An 18284-nucleotide genomic window follows, 5' to 3' on the forward strand; every position below is an offset into this window, starting at 1 on the left:
AACCATGGTTTTATTGCCCGCCTAGATCATTCAACAACATACGTCTACATTTTTTTCCTTTGGGTTTCTATATGGATAAGCAGGAACTTCATGAAAGACCATCCAGACCGTAGCTACGGTAGATTATCCCAGTATGATCTTTTTTGTCTTTCCTCTACTTTTTAAATAAGGGAGAAGTTATCTCTCTAACAATATGGCTCTGGTCCTATAAATGGGCAGGTCGATCCTTTCCTTCATAATTGATCTACTATTTCGTTCCCAGTAATTCATATATGCTCTTTAACGCATAGGATACGTATCTGGTTGGTCTGGCCTAAGATATTTAGCTTATATAGACATTCCAGCACCAGTTGTGATGAAACCTGTGAAGAGTTGACAGCCCTGATTGCTGCTTGGCTGTCAGTATGCTTCTGTTGTTACAGTGGCGTCCCTTTATACTACGTAGACTTCCGTTTGAAATATATTTGTATTCTAGCCTAGCACTTCCGAGGATTTTTTCACCGCTCCGCTGAAACTCACCCCGGCACCTTCCTCGGTGATCTACCCGTACGTGTCTATAGATGTATTATAGAGCCGCACTTTATAGGTGTCCGATGAGCGAACGCAATTTGAAAAAAACTTTAGCGTCGTTCTTCTTGCAAGTTCATGGCTTATCAAATCAATTATTACTCTTCAACGCTAATTTTATTTTATTTTTATTTTCACATTATAATAAGGCTTTTTATTTGTTAATAATGTACGTGTGTGTATGATTAATGAAATTACATGTTTGCATTATTAAATTTGTCTAAATAAAACTTTTTACCCACTAATATTATGGATACTCTAAAAATAATGTAATATTTAATGCTTTGACAACATTTGATTTTCATACTCTTGGCTATTTACTCACAAAAATATTTTTCACACCAAACATTTTCCGAGTTCTCCGCCAATGGCTTTTACTTTCGCCAATACTGAGCTAATTTGTGAATTTGTTCCACTAAAGCTGGCATAACTGCTGTAATTGATACGTCTAGTAGGGATTGGAGATGTTGCACCGCCTCCTCGTCTGTTAGACCCAACTGCAAATTGTCCTCTACTTTTTTCACAGCCTTATCCGGCTCAAGCGCTATATCCGGCACGGAGGCGTCTACCATCAGCGAAAACAGATTCAGCATAACGTTGGCGTGACGCCGTAAGTGCAAAAATGCTGTATAACACAATTTCCTGAATTCATGATGATGATCCGAGCTGACACCTCCCATAGCCTCCACCATCTCTTTGCTTAGCTTCATGGGTGGAGGCATAGGCTTCGGATCACGTCCCAATATGTAGCCGAAATCGATGTGGAACAATTTACCATTGGTGGTTAGAAGCAAGTTATCTAAGTGACGATCGCCAACACCTGTCATAAATCAAAAGTATAAGTATATGTATATAATGTCCGTATATATTGAATTCTTACCTAGTAAATATGTTATTACACAGTAACCAGCACAGCTTTTAATATACGTATCCATAGTCTCTGCTGTAATGCCGTACGGCCCATTTTCGCAAGGATTGTGCTTGCGGAAAAAGTTGTGTATGCTGCCTTCCCGCGCCAACACATCGGCAACAGTGTATGAATCAATGTATTGTAATAGGCCATGCTTTGAACTGGTGGCCAGCACCTTATAAGGCGTCAATTTTAAATCCAGATTCTCACGCCGCAAAAGTTTATCCATTAATGTAATCATTTGAAGTATTAGTTGGTCCTGGCGAAGATCGTCGCCATGTTTGAAAATGGCTACATATTCATGTTTGGCAATAGTAGTAACGAAAGTCAACCTGAAAAAGTTAAATAAAAGAAGAGAAGCTCAATTATTAAATTAACCTTAAATTGAACATCAGCACTTACTTTGCGGGCATTAGCGCGCTCTTGAAGAGTGAGGTTTTCGATGGTACAATTCTGGTGATATAAATTTCTGGATCCAATGGAAATGGTCGTGGGTCGAAGCCAGTAAAGTTTATTTTAAACGTGTCCGTATCGGATAGTAGCTTCTGAAACTTTTCGGTTTTCTTGTTGCGATTGCCTGGCTCTTTGGCCACGGTTTTGACCAATTTAACGAGTTCATCTATTAAAATTTGCTGCTTTTTCAAATTATGCCAAATACTTCGCAATTGAAAATTGCCTGCGGAAGATATAAGTAATCCATACCTTATAAATAACTGTTAAATATGTTGTTTATTCTACACTTAAAAATACATTTATTTATACAGGGTATTTCTAGTTCGGCCGCAGTGTCCATATGGTTGGTGCGTGACTACCATTCGGGAGTGCGCAGGTTCAAATCATCATGCATGAAACAGCAAAGCGATAGAAAAAGTTTTATTCTAATAGCGGTCGCCTCCCGGCAGGCAATGGCAAACCTCCGAGTGTATTTCTGTCATGAAAATTCGCCGTTCGGAGTCGGCTTAAAACTGTATTCCCCTACATTTGTTGAACAACATGAAGACGCACACTACAAATAAGAGGAGGAGCTCAGCCAAACACCTAACAGAAGTGTAAGCGTCAATTCCTTTTTATTTCTATATAGTTCCAGTTTCATTTGAAAAGTTGTTATCGTTATCTGTTTATTGATTGACAAATTCGCACAGAATGGTTTCTTTCAAAGCTACAATACTTTCTAGCTTATTCAGATAGATCCCATATGTTGTTGTTGTTGTTTTAACAGCATAGGTAGCCCTGGCAGTGTAGGCATATCACCGGTCATTTTCGTCTAGCTCATCTAGGGGTAGACCCAGGAAACATGCTGTTTCGACAGGTTGGGTCCAGAGGGAGAGGGGGGTTAGATGAGTCCCATGTTGTTGTTGTTGTTTTAACAGCATAGTTAGCCCTGTCAGTGTGGGTATATCATCTGTCGTCTTCGTCTAGCTCATCTAGGGGTAGGCCCAGGAAACATGCTGTTTCGACGGGTTGGGTCCAGAGGGAGAGGGGGGTTAGATGAGTCTGATTAAGGGGGCATGTGAAGAGGTGGTTAGTGTCGTGCGGGGTACCTTCACATGCCGGACATGTGTTTGGTATGTCGGGGTCAATTCTGGATAAGTAGGAGTTTAACCTGCTACAATATCCAGAACGTAATTGTGCCAATGTTACACGAGTCTCACGGGGAAGCTGGAGCTCTTCATCTGCAATGGGTGGTGGTTGGACTCCGATTACGGCATTCACGGGACGGGAGTTCATGAAGGTGGTAACGGACTCCCGGTGAATGTCGTTTATTGACTGTCTGAATACTGTCCGGTCCAGTAGGTCTCGGTCAGTTTTGTCCTGGAGTTCGTCAGCGTAGTCGAGGAGGTGTCTCCTGACGTGCCTGGGAGGCGGCTCAGGCTCAAGCAGGTGTCTGCAGGGGTGAAACCTGCGGTAACACCCCAGCAGGAACTGCTTGCTGAGCAGTTTGTTGTGCTCCGCGACTGGGAGCATTTGTGCCTCGTTGTGCAGGTGTTGTATGGGTGACATCAGGAGGCACCCGGTCGCTGTCCGAATGGCGGTATTCTGACATGTCTGAAGCTTTATCCACTGCGAATCACTAGTGCCAGGCGACCAGACAGGCGCAGCATAGTTTAGAACCGGCCGGCCAATTGCCTTAAATGTCGAAAGCAACAGTTCTTTGTCCTTGCCCCAAGTGCTGCCGGCCAGCGATTTGAGGACCTTGTTGCGATTTTGGACTTTAGTGGCAATTGCGGTTGTGTGCGCAGAGAAGGAGAGCAAGCTGTCAAAGGTTACACCCAAAATTTTGGGGTTATTCACAGTCGGAATTGGTGTGTCGTCGACTTTTACCTTAAGGGACAGCTTGACCTCCTTTGTCCAGGTGGTGAAAAGGGTCGCCGTGGACTTAGTGGGGGAAAGTTGGAGATTCCTCGCAGTGAAAAAGCGAGAAAGGTCGGTGAGGTAGTTGTTCACTTTGGAACACAGGCCATCGATGTCATTGCCCGACGCCATTATCGTGCAGTCGTCAGCGTATGAGATCAGGGAAACTCCCGCTGGTGGTTGGGGGAGCTTCGAGATGTAGAAGTTAAAAAGCAAGGGTGAAAGGACACCACCCTGCGGTACGCCTTGCTTAATCTTCCTCTGCTTTGACATTTGATCTCGAAAAATCACTGACGAGTGCCGACCGCTCAGGTAGTTCGCGGACCACCTCTTCAGCCCTGGCGGGAGTGTCGACTGATAAATATCATCTAGTAGCGTGGAATGGCTGACTGTATCGAAAGCCTTCTTTAGGTCCAACGCTACTAGGACAGTCCTCTCGCAGGGGCGGTTTTGGTTAAGCCCGCGATTTATCTGGGCGTTTATGGCGGTGAGTGCCGTGGTGGTGCTGTGCACTCGTCGGAATCCGTGCTGATGTGGGGCTGGGGCCAGGTGGGTCGTGAAGAGTGGGAGTAGGAGGGCTTCAAGTGTCTTCACTACTGGGGAAAGGAGAGTTATCGGCCGATAAGACTCCCCTTGGTTGGCGGGTTTCCCAGGTTTCAATAGTGGGACCACTCTCCCTGCTTTCCACTTGTCAGGGATGATGAGAGTGGCCAGAGACAAATTGAAGACCCTTGTGAGGTATCCTACTCCCAGGGGTCCCAGATGCTTCAGCATCAGCGCGTTAAGTCCGTCAGGGCCAATGGCTTTCGAAGATTTCGACTTGTTGATGGCCCCCTGAACCTCATCACCGGAGAAAGTAAGTGGCGCACTGTCGTTCGTCAGTTTGTGCAGCCTTCTGGTAACACGACGTTTGGTTCTGTCGCCCGGAGGATGCAGTGTAAAGAGCCGGCTAAAATAGCTCGCGCATCTCTTCGGGTCCGACGAAGTACAACCGTTGAAGGTGATAGCCACCTTGTCGTTGTGTTTCGTCGGGTTCGACAAGGACCTAACGGTGGACCAGAGCTTACTCACTCCGGAGGTGAGGTTACAAGTCTTCAGGTGCTCAACCCATTTAGTCCGCTTATGTTGATTTACCAGTTGCCGGATCTCCAAATTGAGATCCCTTATGCGGGGATCCCCGGGATCGGCCTGGCGTAGGTGGTCACGCTCGTTTGCTAAACTGGCTGCTTCTGCTGGGAAGTGGGGACGGATGTCCTTATAACATCCAGCTGGGATGAAGCGAGCCGCAGCAGCTGTGAGCACCTTGCGGAATGCGCGTTCGCCGACGCGCACATCAGTGGGGATGGGAAGAGCGGCGAAGGTGTCCTCGGTGAATTCCGTGAAGCCGGCCCAATTAGCTTTTATAAAGTTAAAATAGGACCGGTGATTCGCGGAAACGAAATCGGCAGGTCTCTCGATCGAGACGATAATGGGCAAGTGGTCTGATGCAAGCGATAGCATAGGTCGCCACGTTATGCTATTTATCAGACCCGCGCTAGCTATTGTTAGGTCAGGCGAGCTGCTACAATTGCCCACTACCCTGGTGGGGGCGTCGTCGTTCACTGTGCTGAATGTCGAGTCGTTTATCTGCTCTGCCAATTGCTGTCCCCTACGATCATTTGGCAGGCTTGAATGCCAAAGATCGTGATGCGCGTTGAAGTCACCTACAACCAATCGGTTTTCACCTCTGATGAGCGCACCTATATCAGGGTGATATCCTGCCGGGCAGCAGGTGACAGGGGGTATGTATATATTAAAAATTTCGAGCTCGGAATCGCCTGACCGGACAGCTATGCCTTGACATTCTAAGGTGCTGTCCCTGGGGTCGATTCCTTCATCGATAAGACGATACTGCACAGTGTGGTGGACTATAAACGCTAGGCCACCACCGTTGTCTCGCTCGCGATCGTGTCTGTGCACGTTATAGCCATCCCTGGTGATCAGAGATGACCTAGCGTGCAACTTTGTTTCTTGGACCGCAGCTATCTTGATACTGTGCCGGTTCATAAAGTCGACTATCTCGTCGACCTTACTCGTAAGTCCGTTGCAGTTAAACTGGAGAAGCTTGAAGCTTCTCGGTGAGGTCAGTGTAATCCGGGGGGTGAGGGACGCGTGGGGTTGTCTACGTTGGACCTGCTGTGCAATCCACTGTGGTTTTTGCGGACTGATGGTGGTGGGCGGCCGCTCCTCCGGGGGAGGTAGTGGGTGCAGAGCTCTGCAGCAGGGGGCAACGTAGGCAGTTGTCCACTCACGGGTGGTGCGCAGGCCGGAACATCTCCGAAAATGGCACCAGCCATTGCAGGAATTGCACTGGACTGATACCAGATTCCGAGGTATTACGGTCTGACACACGGAACAGACTGTACGGGGGACCAGGAGCTGCTGGTTTGTCCCCGCACTGGGGTTGGAGCAGGAAGGGATAGGAGGGGTTAAAGGGGAGTTGTGTTGCTCCGATAGGCTCCTCACCGTGGAGGTGTGGGTTGTGGTGGCGGTTGGTAGTGCCGGCCTATCAGGGGGTGTAGTAGCCGTGTAGTAGCCACATACCGTGTGGACCACTCCCTGTGCGACTTAAGGCCTGAGCAGGTCTTAAGGTGGCTCCACCCGTTGCACTTATTGCACCTAACCGAGGTGGAGTTCGGGTGGAGCCGTTGATGGCAGACGCAGCAGTAGAATACCTCTGGCCCAGGGTTGGATTCGACACCAGCCCTGAGGAGAAGTATTTGGAGCAGGTTAGCTGCGGGAGTTTGCTCCTGTGACGTAAGGGGTGGGGTGATATACGATACACTAGACAGGGCTAGTGTACTGGGGCGGCAGCCCTTGGTCGGGAATAAAAACCCGAGTCATTCCGGTAACGTAGAACCGGCTGCCATGGGAATGAGAGTCCCATCTTTGAGATCGCCTCACAGAAAAAAGTCCAAACTTATAAAGTCCGACGACCTTTTCCACGACAGTTGGTTCTACGCTACCGCAACGTTGCGTTTATCTAGGACCCAGCATTAACACCGATAAAAATGTCAGATTTGAAATCCAACGGAGAATCTCTCTTGCCAACAAGTGCTACTTTGTACTAAGTCGTAGTGAAGTCCTCTCTCGAAGAACACAACTAACACTCTACAAGGCTCTCATCATGCCCGTTCTAACGTTTGGCGCAGATGCTTAGACGATGACAACATCCGATGAGGCGTCCCTTGGAGTGTTTGAGAGACATATTCTGCGGAAGATGTTTGGACTTTTGCACGTTGGCGACGTTGCACATTGGCTGCATGAGCTCTACGGAATAGACATAGCGCAGCGAATAAAGATCCAGTGCGTCTTCGTTGGCTGGGTCATATCGTCCGAATGAATACAAACGCTCCGGCTTTGAAAGTATTCGATGCCGTGCTAGCCGTTGGTAGCAGACGAAGAGAAAGGCATCCTCTGCGTTGGAAATATCAGGTGAAGAAGAATTCGGTTTCACTTGGTGTGCCCAACTTGCACTGGGTAGCACGAGATAGAAATGACTGGCGCGATTTTTAAACTTGGCCAAAATCGCGCAAGCTGTTATCGCGCCAATCAAGAAGAAGGAGGTTATTGAATTTGTTGTAACAGCATACATTTCTCAAACATTTCTGGAAAGATCTGCTGTATACATACATAACATAATTTAAATGGTCTTGGATTGTACAAGTTTTGTGGTGGAAAAGATACCTTATTACTCATAAGCGTTTTGTGACTTAAGAAAACAAATCACATGAACTCAGTCAACGCGTCCCCGACAGTCTTTAACAATTTTACTTTCGAATTTAAACGTAATCAATATTTGGCGACTAAACAACAGATTAATCATTTAAATATATATTAATGATTGTAGCGGGTGCTGTAATTAACTTTAACTTTTAAAACGATGATTTGTCCGAAAGCATAAATGATACTCACCAGTTTCTATAACCCTAAGGAACATTCGCAACACCATCACGTACATATCATGCACTCGTTCATCTTGCTTACGTATCGACTCATGGTCTTCCACCTCAATAGATAAATACCAGTAAAGGTAGTTAGCGAGTGTTGGATTCTTGCATGCTCGTTGTATGAGGAATGTACAGAGATCTCCAGGATCATTTTTCAGTGGCCCAGCGGCATTGTATTCGCTAGTCAATGTATTGGTGGCGTCTGAAATAGCAGAAGCTACACAGGAATTATTTATCAAATTGTCATCTCCACCCCCACTGCCACCAGCGGTTACAACTGAAGATGCTGTTGAAATGGAATTTTGTAATGAGCTTGCTGCTCCTGTTATTGAGTTGGATGTTGATGTTGGCCCGACTGATGTGGATATGCGTGGTGCGGGCATTTCTGGTTGTATCGTAGGTCGTTGTAGAACTGATGCCGCAATTCCGCGTTGTGGTCCAGCGCCACCTACTGCAATTACTGAAGATACACCCCCACTTGAATCCGAACAAATCGAATTCGGATCTAAGATAGTAGAACTGCCGTCTAAAGAACGTACAACATCGTGATCGGGAAATATACGTTTGTGCAATTCTACGATGTCATCGAAATTTTCGTACTTTAAAGCTTGAACCAGTTGCAATAAGTAAAGTAGCAGATCTTCATCTGGGGCCTGGGCCAATCGACTGATGGCATAGCGCCTTACACCTGGATGTGTAAAAACCGGACTGAGCAGCTCCAATGCGTCCTCTACATCCATTGGTTCCCATTTGGCTAGCAGCGAAAGTGCCTGCATTACTTCGTGCTGAATCTCCCAATTGATACATTTGAGAAATTTCGTTAAAGCTTTGCGATGTGAACATAAATAAAATCGGAATTTCCATAATAGATCCTGTTCTTCACTGCTCAGTACACATGTTGGTGGATAGCGGTACACAATGGTGTGCAACTGGTTACGTATAACAGCAGTGGGCTTTGCATCTCGGTCAGAAATGCGTGAGCGTTCGGAACGTGCCAGGCGATGATGCTTTCGTTCGACCAAATTCTCCTGAAAGGTAAAAGAGAACATTTTTTTCATGAAAGTGTATAAAACCTGGATAACTGTTTTGTATTACTCGTAGAGCGGAAAATAATTTTTTTAATCTCAAATTCCATTTCTTAAAACAAGACTTAAACTGTAATCGAAGCAGAAACTTTTTCAGATGCCACCCTAGGTGAGCAAAAAACTTCCGAATTCTACATAATGCACAAATTTTAAATTTAAATTTAAAGTCTCTTGATTTTAAGCACAGCAGTTTTCTAGACTACTAGCAATTTGAAGTGGTTTTGTTCTTTTTACACAGTTCAAAGAAATGCAGACATGCCCATAAAAAACTCTCAACGACTGTAATAAAAAATGTCTGCGTTTCTTAGATCACTTTGCGAAAGCGTGCGAAGCTATGACCTAAGATATTGGCACGGGTGTGTGTACTTAATTAAGACAGTCCAGTTTATTTGTGAACTGTCCCTATCGACACATTGAGAAAATCGATGCCGTCGGCTAGCCTTGCCGTTCAACGCAAGATGTTTAGTAATTGTTTATTTTATTTTGAACAGCACTGGTATTTCGTTATTCTATTCTTTCACACCCCAAAGAGCAACCGATGGTCGGAATGTCGGCAGACAGTTGAAAATCACTTAGAAACAACAACTACTTTGGAGAAACATAAGATTAAAAACAATAACGCATTATTTTGCGGCAATACTTTGATGTCGTTAGAACCAAAAAACAAAATAAATAAAAAACGTAAGCTTAAATCCCGTTATAGAAAGCCAAAAAACACAAGCTTCTTCAGCCAACACTAACAAGACATTTTAGAACTAAAATTTTCAATAATGCATCATATTTTTCCCACACGTGTTGTCATAATAAGTACAGAATGAGCTCGATAAAGCTCTTCAAGGTTGTACGAGAAGTACTATAATGAACAAATAAACTTTATTCTTTCTAAATTATTCGCAATGTTAGCTTTTATTCGTCGGAATAGTTTTTCGTTTTCTGATCCCTATACTCTCAAACTGTTGTACTCGTCCTTCGTTCGGTCCCAGTTAGAATACGCGGTATAAGTTTGGGGACCGTTTCATGCAGTCTATATTAATAGATTAGAGTCTGTTCAAAGAGCTTTTGTGCGTTGTGCTCGATGAAATTCGTTGATCCCATTCCGTCTTATCGGTCGCGTTGCTTATTAATAAATCTAATGTCTTTAGAGACTAGGCGTGTTCTCTTGCCGATGTGTTGTGTCGTCGATATTTGTACGGGCTCAATAGATTGTCCGTATCTGCTCAATAAAATAAATTTTAATGTTCCCTCACGCTCTTTCCGTTGTATTGAATTGTTTTTTGTGGGTATTGCTGAAACTGTTTATGGAATTAATGCTCCTTTTAGAAGGACGCTAGCTCAATTTAATGCGTATTCTTCTTCTTAGTCTTTGATTTCTCTTACTCTAAGTTTACTTTTAAGAAGTGACTTATAAGACTCTTGTCATAAGGTGTTAATTTGTATATACCTATGTAATAGTCTGCAAGCCTCTTGTTTGTTGATTAAATAAATAAATGAATAAATAAATAAAATTCAGAGTATCTAGTATATGCAAATACTTTACACAGACACAAAATGGGGTTGGCATATTTTGAGTTTGAAAAACTGGCAGCATAATAGCTACAGCAATAAAAATATGCTGCGGCTGTGCTACGACTGCGCACATTTCAATAGCCGAAGAATGAAAGATCCGTACAGACAAACTCGAAAAAAATTATGATTATGAGAAAGTTTTGTTCAAAGTGTGTGCCGTGTTTGCTCCTCATTTTATTTCATCAAGGCACAAGTTAATCAAAACAATGACAAAACTACATGAATTGAACTTCGAATTGCTCCCACATCCACCGTATGCACCGGATTTGGGTCCCAGCGACTACTGGCTGTTCGCAGACCTACAAAAATGCTCGCCGGTAAAAAATTTCGTTCGAATGAAGAGGCTATCGCTGAAACTGAGGCCTATTTTGGGGCAAAAGATAAATCGTTTCATAAAAGTGATATTGAAGTGTTAGAGCGGCACTAGAATGATTGCGTTGCTCTTGATGGAAATTACATTGACGAATAAAGCTAATTTTAAACAAAACGTGTTTTCTTTATTAGGCCCAGGAGTTTCCAGCTCAAATGTCATATGTATTTCCAATACATTTTTATACTTTCACATTTTGTCACATTGAACTTATATTTCTCAATTTCAATTTACCCTCTCTCATCCATAATCTTATATTTTCTCATTGTCATCTTAAATACAATGACGTAATCAGAGAGTTCCTACTACTATATACTTATGCAAGTCCTACAAGAATTGGATGATGAAAACTAATCCAAACACATTTTTTTTACTAATTCATACGCACATGCTTTCAATATTGTTGTTCTGGATATAAGCTATTACAATAATGTGAGACCTAAAGGGCGCGGGTGCTCACAGCATCGGAAATCGATCAAGAAAAATTATAAAAATTCAATTTTTCAGAACGGTGAAAAGAGGGAAATAACGGACCAGGAATTATTTGATCGGGTAATACAAGGTGGCCATGTAGCATTCAGTTTGACGAATGACATTCGTTGACTACAAAGGATCATTAGAGTGAGAAGCATAGGTATAGCACATGTTTAATTTGCCAACAAAACCCATAAGTTAGAGGAAGATGCAAAATCACACGCAACCTTTTCACATTGGTATTAGGAATGTGAGAGACTTTGCTCTGAGCACTATTGAGTACTTTCATCAACAGAGATCATCATATGATTGCTCAAATGGCGGTCACTGTTCTTGCAGGGTACTTACTACAATACTACAAAAACAACTACTATGGGATACTAATTCTCAAATAAGTTGCATCCTTTACTTACCTGCAAAATGTCTGAATCTGGTACAGTCACTAATTTCGGTTTAAACAGTATTTTATGACTTTTATCGCCTTCTGGCTCAAAATAAACAATGGAATACTGAAAAAAAACAAGAAATGTTTTTAGTGTCAATGGCCAGTACAAGAATAGGATAGAATAGTTCATTTCATTTACTTACATTATAATACTCTTGAAACACTGCGGTGGGAAACTCTATCATTAGATACATATAATCTGACATGCGCTTCTCACGTTCATTTATCAATTCAATTTCTCGAAATGTCAGTCGATCCAACCAATCGACTTTATGCATCTGTCCATTACGATGTTTCTTTGCAAGTTTGCCCAACCGTTGCATCTGTGATTTTGAGGAATCTTTTCCTTTACCAGGCGTTTTAGATGGATAGCTGCCATCTCCCTCGACACCTAACCACACTCGCAAGTCGAACATGCCCTGGCGAAACAAACCGTTCTTCCCAAATAACGAAATTGCTGTGCCACCTATTACAGTTGTTTTTCCTGCGCCAGCACAATCGAGGATGGTTAGAGCCAACATGGCGGTGCGTGGTAGATCAGAAAATTGTAAAGGTAGCGTCACCCATTCATTCCAACTCCAACGTTTGTTGAAGGCTTTATAGGATGTGGTTACTGGCAAACAATATGGCCGGTTTTTGTTGAATACTTGTAAGCGAATTTGAAAAGCAGGACATTCTTCTGCATAAAGACCGGAAAAACGTAAAATGGGATCTTCAAGCAGTTTCTCGTAGTCTGGTTGCCGTTTTTTGCCTTCTAATGTTCCTCTGCAATAAAAACATACTATTTTCAAGCCGTTTCTAAAATCTCAGATTTACTTACACTTTTATTTGTATTTGCTCGTGCAAGGAGGAGCTGTAGATGTAACGAAAATGGTCGTCCGGTAATTGATTCATGTTTGAATTCTTTGTGGAAATAGTTGTCCTAAGTTAATTCCATTTACACTTCCAAAATAATACGTTTTTACACTTTTGTGTTTTTCACAATATCACTAACGTCAGCTGTTCGCCTTTTCTCCAGTGATGCCAGCATTCATCTAAAAAGTGTTTCATCAATGTATAGACTGAGAACGTAAAGCACGGCATACACGAGGAGGATTGTTTTGAACCTGAGTTAAAAACATAGTTGATAGCTACCGTAACATTGTTTCAAACTTCACTTTGAAAAAAAATGCGAACCATAAAGTTGTAGTATATGTATCTAAATATATTGTACTTCTATACTTTTTGAGAAATCGATTGAATATAATTTCAAAAGCTCTAGAAGCTCTTTCTAGGTGTAAAAAAAAATTCGTCAATCCTCCGTTTGTATAATTGATGCCATATGTACTCTGCCACAGCTGCAATTAGTGGTGCTGTAGCCAGAACGGCATAGCCAAAACAATACATCATTTGTCGATTAGTCATGCCGTAACCATAAACAGCTGATATTTAAGTAAACATGGCTGGAAAAGATGCGAATTCGACAGAATCAGCTGATGGACTGACGTCACGTAGGATGCATATAACAAAATGTAGCTTGGGCTAGTGATATACGAAAAAAATCAACACAACAAATGCTCATGCCATGGCAGCGGTTTTTTTAGAATACGGTGAATCCAAATGTGCGAAAGTATGTATTTTTATTCTACGTTTTTGAAGTGGTTTTGGTTTGTCTTCTCACCACAGCTAACCTCGTAATCTATCATCCTTGGATGATAGTAGCACTGAAATCCACTAAGAATCGTAAATCGACGTTCAACTGTTATCGATTTTTATAGTCCGTATTCACTTTTGTTTATATTGCATTTACTTATTCATACCTCTTATTTTAAATACTCGAAAAGTGTTTTATGATATTGTAAAATGTCTGGGCAGTATCCTAGTGGTTATAATAGCCCACTTGGTGGTCATCGCGGTCAATTTAATCCACAACAACAACAACAGCAGTCTCCTCAAATGATAAATACCATGAATCAAATGGGTGCCGGGAACATGGGACAGAATGGAATGGTCGGAGGAGGAACTGGTGGACAAATAGGTGTAGGTAGTGGCGGTATTATGCCGATGGGGGGATATCACCCTCAACAGCAACAGTTATCAAGTGGCATGGGCATGAGCGGAAATTTAATGAACACGCCAATGAACATGCAACAGCAACAGCAGATGCAACAACATGTGCAAATGGTGCAGGGTGGTGGGACAGTAGGTTCCGGCATGATAGGTGTGGGTGGTGCAGGGCCGGGTGTTGGTACTGTCCCTACGGGTAATATAATGCAGCACTCTCAGCAACAGCAGCAAATGGCGATGTCAGTGCAACAACAGCAGACACAGATTCCACAGGCTAACCTTGCGGGAATAATGCATTCACAACACTCTACGCCACATACCACAACGACGACTAGCAACAACATGTTAGCCATTTCGCAGCCAAATCCGCATAAAGAAATAAATATTGTGGCTTTGTCGCGTTTAGGACAAGAAACTGTCCAAGACATAACATCACGTTTTCAGGAAATATTTACAGCACTAAAAATTATACAGCCTACGGCAAATCGGGACAACAATACTGAAAAAAAGGTACAAGAATACTTTCGCACTATACGATTATTATTTAAACGTGTACGAATCATTTACGAAAAATGTAATGATGGTTATCCACACGGCATGGACTACACCAACGTTGAGAGTTTAATAACATACAAGGAGGAACATCCCGATCACCGAAATGAACCTACGCAATGTGATGAATATAGGAAGGCGTTACAAGAAAACCAGGAACTTATTGAGACAGTCAGATTAAAAAATCGCCAATTACGAGAAATAATTGATCGCACACGTATAATTATCTGGGAAATAAATACCATGTTGGCAATGCGACGATCATAGTATATATATTTGTCCTTTTGCTGTTCTTTAAGTCAATACTTGTTTTTACTATAGTAGAATAAAAACAAAAAGGTTTAACATCAATAAACACATATTTTATTTTGAATACTTTATTAAAGGAATAAATTTTTATGTTTGCAACACTTTAGCATCGATCATATCAGGTAACTTTATATTTATAAATGTATTATTTAATGATTCATCTGTAGTGTACATGTATTGAGGTGGAATGAAATCGTTTTCTAGGCTCGAATCTGGAAGTAAAAAAAAGATATACCGTAAATATTTATTACATTGTATTATCCCTAATGAAATCCATCCGAAAAAGTTAAAAATGGAAAGGTAAATATTTTCAATTCGTCGTTTCAACAGAAACGATTGATTGTCTTCTTTCGGTAAACGTTGAATTTAGCGTTACCATGTATCTTTTTTTGTATAAATACATACAATAGGCGCTTACAGCATTATTTAATGTTTGGCGAGCTTCCCCTCCTATTTGTGGCGTGCGTCTTCATGTTGTTCCATAAATGGAGGGACCTGCAGTTTTAAGCCTGCTCCGAACGGCAGATATTTTTTATGAGGAGCTTTATCGTGGTAAAAATACACTCGGAGGTTTGCCATTGCCTGCCGAGAGTCGACCGCTATCAGAAACAGATTTTCCAACCATTCGGCTTCGGCGGCCGCGGTAGGACATACCAGATATTTACTTTTTTAACTTACCTATTATAAGTAGTTTTAGAACTTTCGTGCGTCGATTTATATGTTCGCATTTACAAGCTATAAATTCGGATAAATCCCTTTTCTCACTTAAAACTCCGCGATTAAACTGCAGAAAACAAAAACACTTCAGATATATGAGTGTATAAATAGAACCCACATCAACCCACCTTAAATACGACAATGTCGCCTACCGAGGGTATTCCAATGAGCGGCGTACAGAACGGCAGCATTTCAGCGACGCCCATTGTGCTTATGCTGTTTCTTAAGATCTCTGATAGCCTAGCACTATGATTCATTGACAACGATTGTTGATCATCACTTAAATTAATCACGTCTTCGTCTTCATCATCCAAGTCTATAACGCTGCTTTCATCTAATGCCGATAAATCCTTAGATCCTTCCGACGTGTCAGCTTTCGTTGCTGTAGAGGTTTCTTTTAGCGATTTCTGGAGTTTTTCATCTTTTGCCTCGCTTTGCGAACCATTTGCAGCGCGGAAATTCTCTGTTTCGTCTTTTACGTTGTTGGCTACAATTTCCTTAGGCTTTATTACATTTTCTTTGTCTGATTGCGTATTTTCTTCCACATTTTCTGTATATGAATCGTTTTCATTTTCTTTTGTTGTAGCATCCAAAGCGCTGGGATTCTCTACACCGATCGTAATGCTTAAGTCACTTTGTCTGTTCTCATTGCCAAACTCGGTGAAGTCTTTTGTGGACTCAAAATCGTTATTGATATTATTCTTTGGATATTCCAAGTTGCTATCTTTTTCTATATTTTCAGTTTCAATACCACTTCTAGCTTCGATATTCTGTGACCCATTTGTGACCTTTAAAGTATTTGAAGCATTGCTTTGCTCCAATTTGGTGCTTGGTTCTCTCACAGGGCTTGTTTGTGTTAAGATATCTATATCGGCTGGGGGCAAAAGTATATTTTCTTGGATGTCTATGATACGCTTCGGAGCTTTATTACTCTTATTGATTACTTTTAAGGGGGAAACCAATGGCTTTTGAACTTCAATATCATCATCTAAATTGCATTTAAAAACCAATTTTGGCGATTTAATTTGTTTACGAATAATCGAAGTATTATTATCTATAGTTAGTTTTTTATCCTTTGTAGTTTCTAAGACCATCGAATCATCAGAGAACAGTATATGAGAATTGTTCCCCATTAATTTTGAGTTGTTAACAAAAGTTGAAGAAGGTATATCCGGCAGCAAAGTTATTGAATTTACTATAAAAAAATTTGAATAGAAAATACATAATATTTATTTTAAAACATATATATAACAAAATTACATTACCATTAACGCCATTGTTTTGCTCCGCTATTTTGCGAGCTTGTTTTCGCTTGCGTTTTCGTATCGATTTATCTAGTTCTTCATTAATTGTTTCAATCTGATTTTCTACTACATCTGAATACGAGATTTTGCGATTGCTCACATTAAGGTTACCATGATTTCGATCTCGAAGCGCTGTCGTACCATTGCTTGGCAAACTGCATTGTTCATTAGTACTTGTGATTTCTTGCGATTCGTTAGAGAATGGCGTTGAAGAACTAGGCAGTGCAGCTGGGGCACATTTTGATTTTTTTTTGCTGCTTGGAGTGGAACTACTTAAGATCTCCGTACCCAAAGTATATTTTCTCTTCTTAACTAAATCTTTCTCAATCGGCGATTCATCTGCGTTAATAGTAAATGCGTTTTCAATTTCCGGCTTCCGAAATTGCTTTGAACGTCGACGAGATTCCTCGACTGCATGTTTCGGAATGAAAGCCCTGTAATAATTTTACTCATTACATTTCATCTTAATTCCGATGTGACTTCCTTACTTAAGTGATTCTGCAAATTCTAATACTTCAATGGATTCTTGTGGGGGAATAAAAAGGTTATCATTTGTGAGGAAATGCACAGGACGAACGTCAAATATTTGTTCCACACGTTGTTGCAAATATTCCACGCTTTTCCATTGTGGATCTACCAGAAGCATAACGTATTTTCTTTCATCTTCGAAAAAACTTGAAAGATTTATTTTCACAGGAAATTTCTTCATTTTCCACACTAATCGGCACAAACTTAACAAATAAACAGTCAAAACAAATACTTTTTTCTAAGTTTTCAAAAACAAATCACAATAAAGGCCGCGAAAATTCCGGCAGACATCTGTTCGGCGAACTTCAATTGTGTTTGCTTTATTCAAGGCAAAAAGAATTGAATACTTTATTCTATCAAGGCGATTTGAATACAGAAGGAACGTCTTTCCAAAACAGTTACTTTATTTCTCGCGATTTCGACAAGCCTGACATTAGGCTCCTTTCCAATACAATACAAAACAAGCAGTTTGTAAAAATTCAGTGAATGGCTTGGTAATATTATGATTTGTGAGATTTAAACTTAATTAACTAATAAAAACGAAGTTCCATGTGTTAAATTATGAAAGCACAAATGAATATAAAGCTTCCAAATGCAGTTTTCTTGCATTTTTATACGGAAAAATCTGTGATAAGAGAGTGTGCGTAAAAATGAATGCTTGCAAATTGAATGGAAATTAACTGTCACTTTGTTCCCCGGTGTACAGAATACTAAAAGTGATGTCTTCCGCAAACCGCTACTATATTTTTCGCGTTTTTGACAATTGGCTGACGTCATGCCTTATAATAACGCAAAAAAGAAATTGTTTGTAAATATTCATTGAATGGCTGGTTAAAATTGTAATTTGAAGATTTGTGACGTTTAAATTAAACAAACGAAGTTAATTCAAATTTTGAAAGCGAATTATAAAAATACCTCCAAATGTAGTTTTTTCTTGCGCGTTTTTTTTGCAATGACCCTGTGGAGATTTTGGGTGTGTATAATTTCTTGTGCTTGTCGTTCCCCCATCAGTCGGTTCTACGCTACCGGAACGACCCGGATTTACTCCATATCAGGCCAAGGACTGTCAC

At 41.4% G+C, this 18284-nt stretch overlaps 3 protein-coding genes across 3 annotated transcripts; 1 reads left to right on the top strand and 2 right to left on the bottom strand.

Annotated features, from left to right (window-relative positions):
- Positions 1-690: 690 nt before the first annotated feature.
- LOC128866511 (phosphatidylinositol 3-kinase catalytic subunit type 3) lies at positions 691-12790 on the bottom strand. The gene is made up of 7 exons (XM_054107315.1): positions 12579-12790; positions 11902-12523; positions 11727-11822; positions 7784-8846; positions 1880-2153; positions 1448-1809; positions 691-1387 (listed from the first exon to the last, which is right to left on the bottom strand). Exons 1-7 carry the CDS (start codon positions 12650-12652, stop codon positions 942-944), a joined length of 2937 nt encoding a protein of 978 aa, XP_053963290.1. The 5' UTR covers positions 12653-12790; the 3' UTR covers positions 691-941.
- Positions 12791-13491: 701 nt separating this feature from the next.
- Positions 13492-14721, top strand: LOC128866969 (mediator of RNA polymerase II transcription subunit 30). Its single transcript, XM_054108041.1, has one exon. The coding sequence runs from the start codon at positions 13601-13603 to the stop codon at positions 14621-14623; it is 1023 nt and encodes a 340-aa protein (XP_053964016.1). The 5' UTR covers positions 13492-13600; the 3' UTR covers positions 14624-14721.
- On the bottom strand, positions 14697-17451 carry LOC128866968 (coilin). The gene is made up of 5 exons (XM_054108040.1): positions 17175-17451; positions 16648-17120; positions 15511-16577; positions 15344-15449; positions 14697-14877 (listed from the first exon to the last, which is right to left on the bottom strand). The coding sequence occupies exons 1-5, from the start codon at positions 17393-17395 to the stop codon at positions 14753-14755; spliced, it is 1992 nt and encodes a 663-aa protein (XP_053964015.1). The 5' UTR covers positions 17396-17451; the 3' UTR covers positions 14697-14752.
- Positions 17452-18284: the final 833 nt, after the last annotated feature.

The sequence above is a fragment of the Anastrepha ludens genome, chromosome 6 (assembly GCF_028408465.1).
Source record: "Anastrepha ludens isolate Willacy chromosome 6, idAnaLude1.1, whole genome shotgun sequence".
Classification (NCBI taxonomy): domain Eukaryota; kingdom Metazoa; phylum Arthropoda; class Insecta; order Diptera; family Tephritidae; genus Anastrepha; species Anastrepha ludens.

What these genes read in the sequence shown, in the direction of transcription:
- LOC128866511 (XM_054107315.1), bottom strand. Translation starts at nt 12,652, where the DNA reads ATGAATCAATTACCGGACGACCATTTTCGTTACATCTACAGCTCCTCC. An exon ending in TGTTTCAAGAGTATTATAAT is followed by an intron (nt 11,823 to 11,901) that starts GTAAGTAAATGA and finishes GTTTTTTTTCAG; the next exon opens with TATTCCATTGTTTATTTTGA. An exon ending in AGCGCGCTAATGCCCGCAAA is followed by an intron (nt 1,810 to 1,879) that starts GTAAGTGCTGAT and finishes TAACTTTTTCAG; the next exon opens with GTTGACTTTCGTTACTACTA.
- LOC128866969 (XM_054108041.1), top strand. Translation starts at nt 13,601, where the DNA reads ATGTCTGGGCAGTATCCTAGTGGTTATAATAGCCCACTTGGTGGTCAT.
- LOC128866968 (XM_054108040.1), bottom strand. Translation starts at nt 17,395, where the DNA reads ATGAAGAAATTTCCTGTGAAAATAAATCTTTCAAGTTTTTTCGAAGAT. An exon ending in GCGACATTGTCGTATTTAAG is followed by an intron (nt 15,450 to 15,510) that starts GTGGGTTGATGT and finishes TGTTTTCTGCAG; the next exon opens with TTTAATCGCGGAGTTTTAAG. An exon ending in TCTAAAACTACTTATAATAG is followed by an intron (nt 14,878 to 15,343) that starts GTAAGTTAAAAA and finishes TTTTACTTCCAG; the next exon opens with ATTCGAGCCTAGAAAACGAT.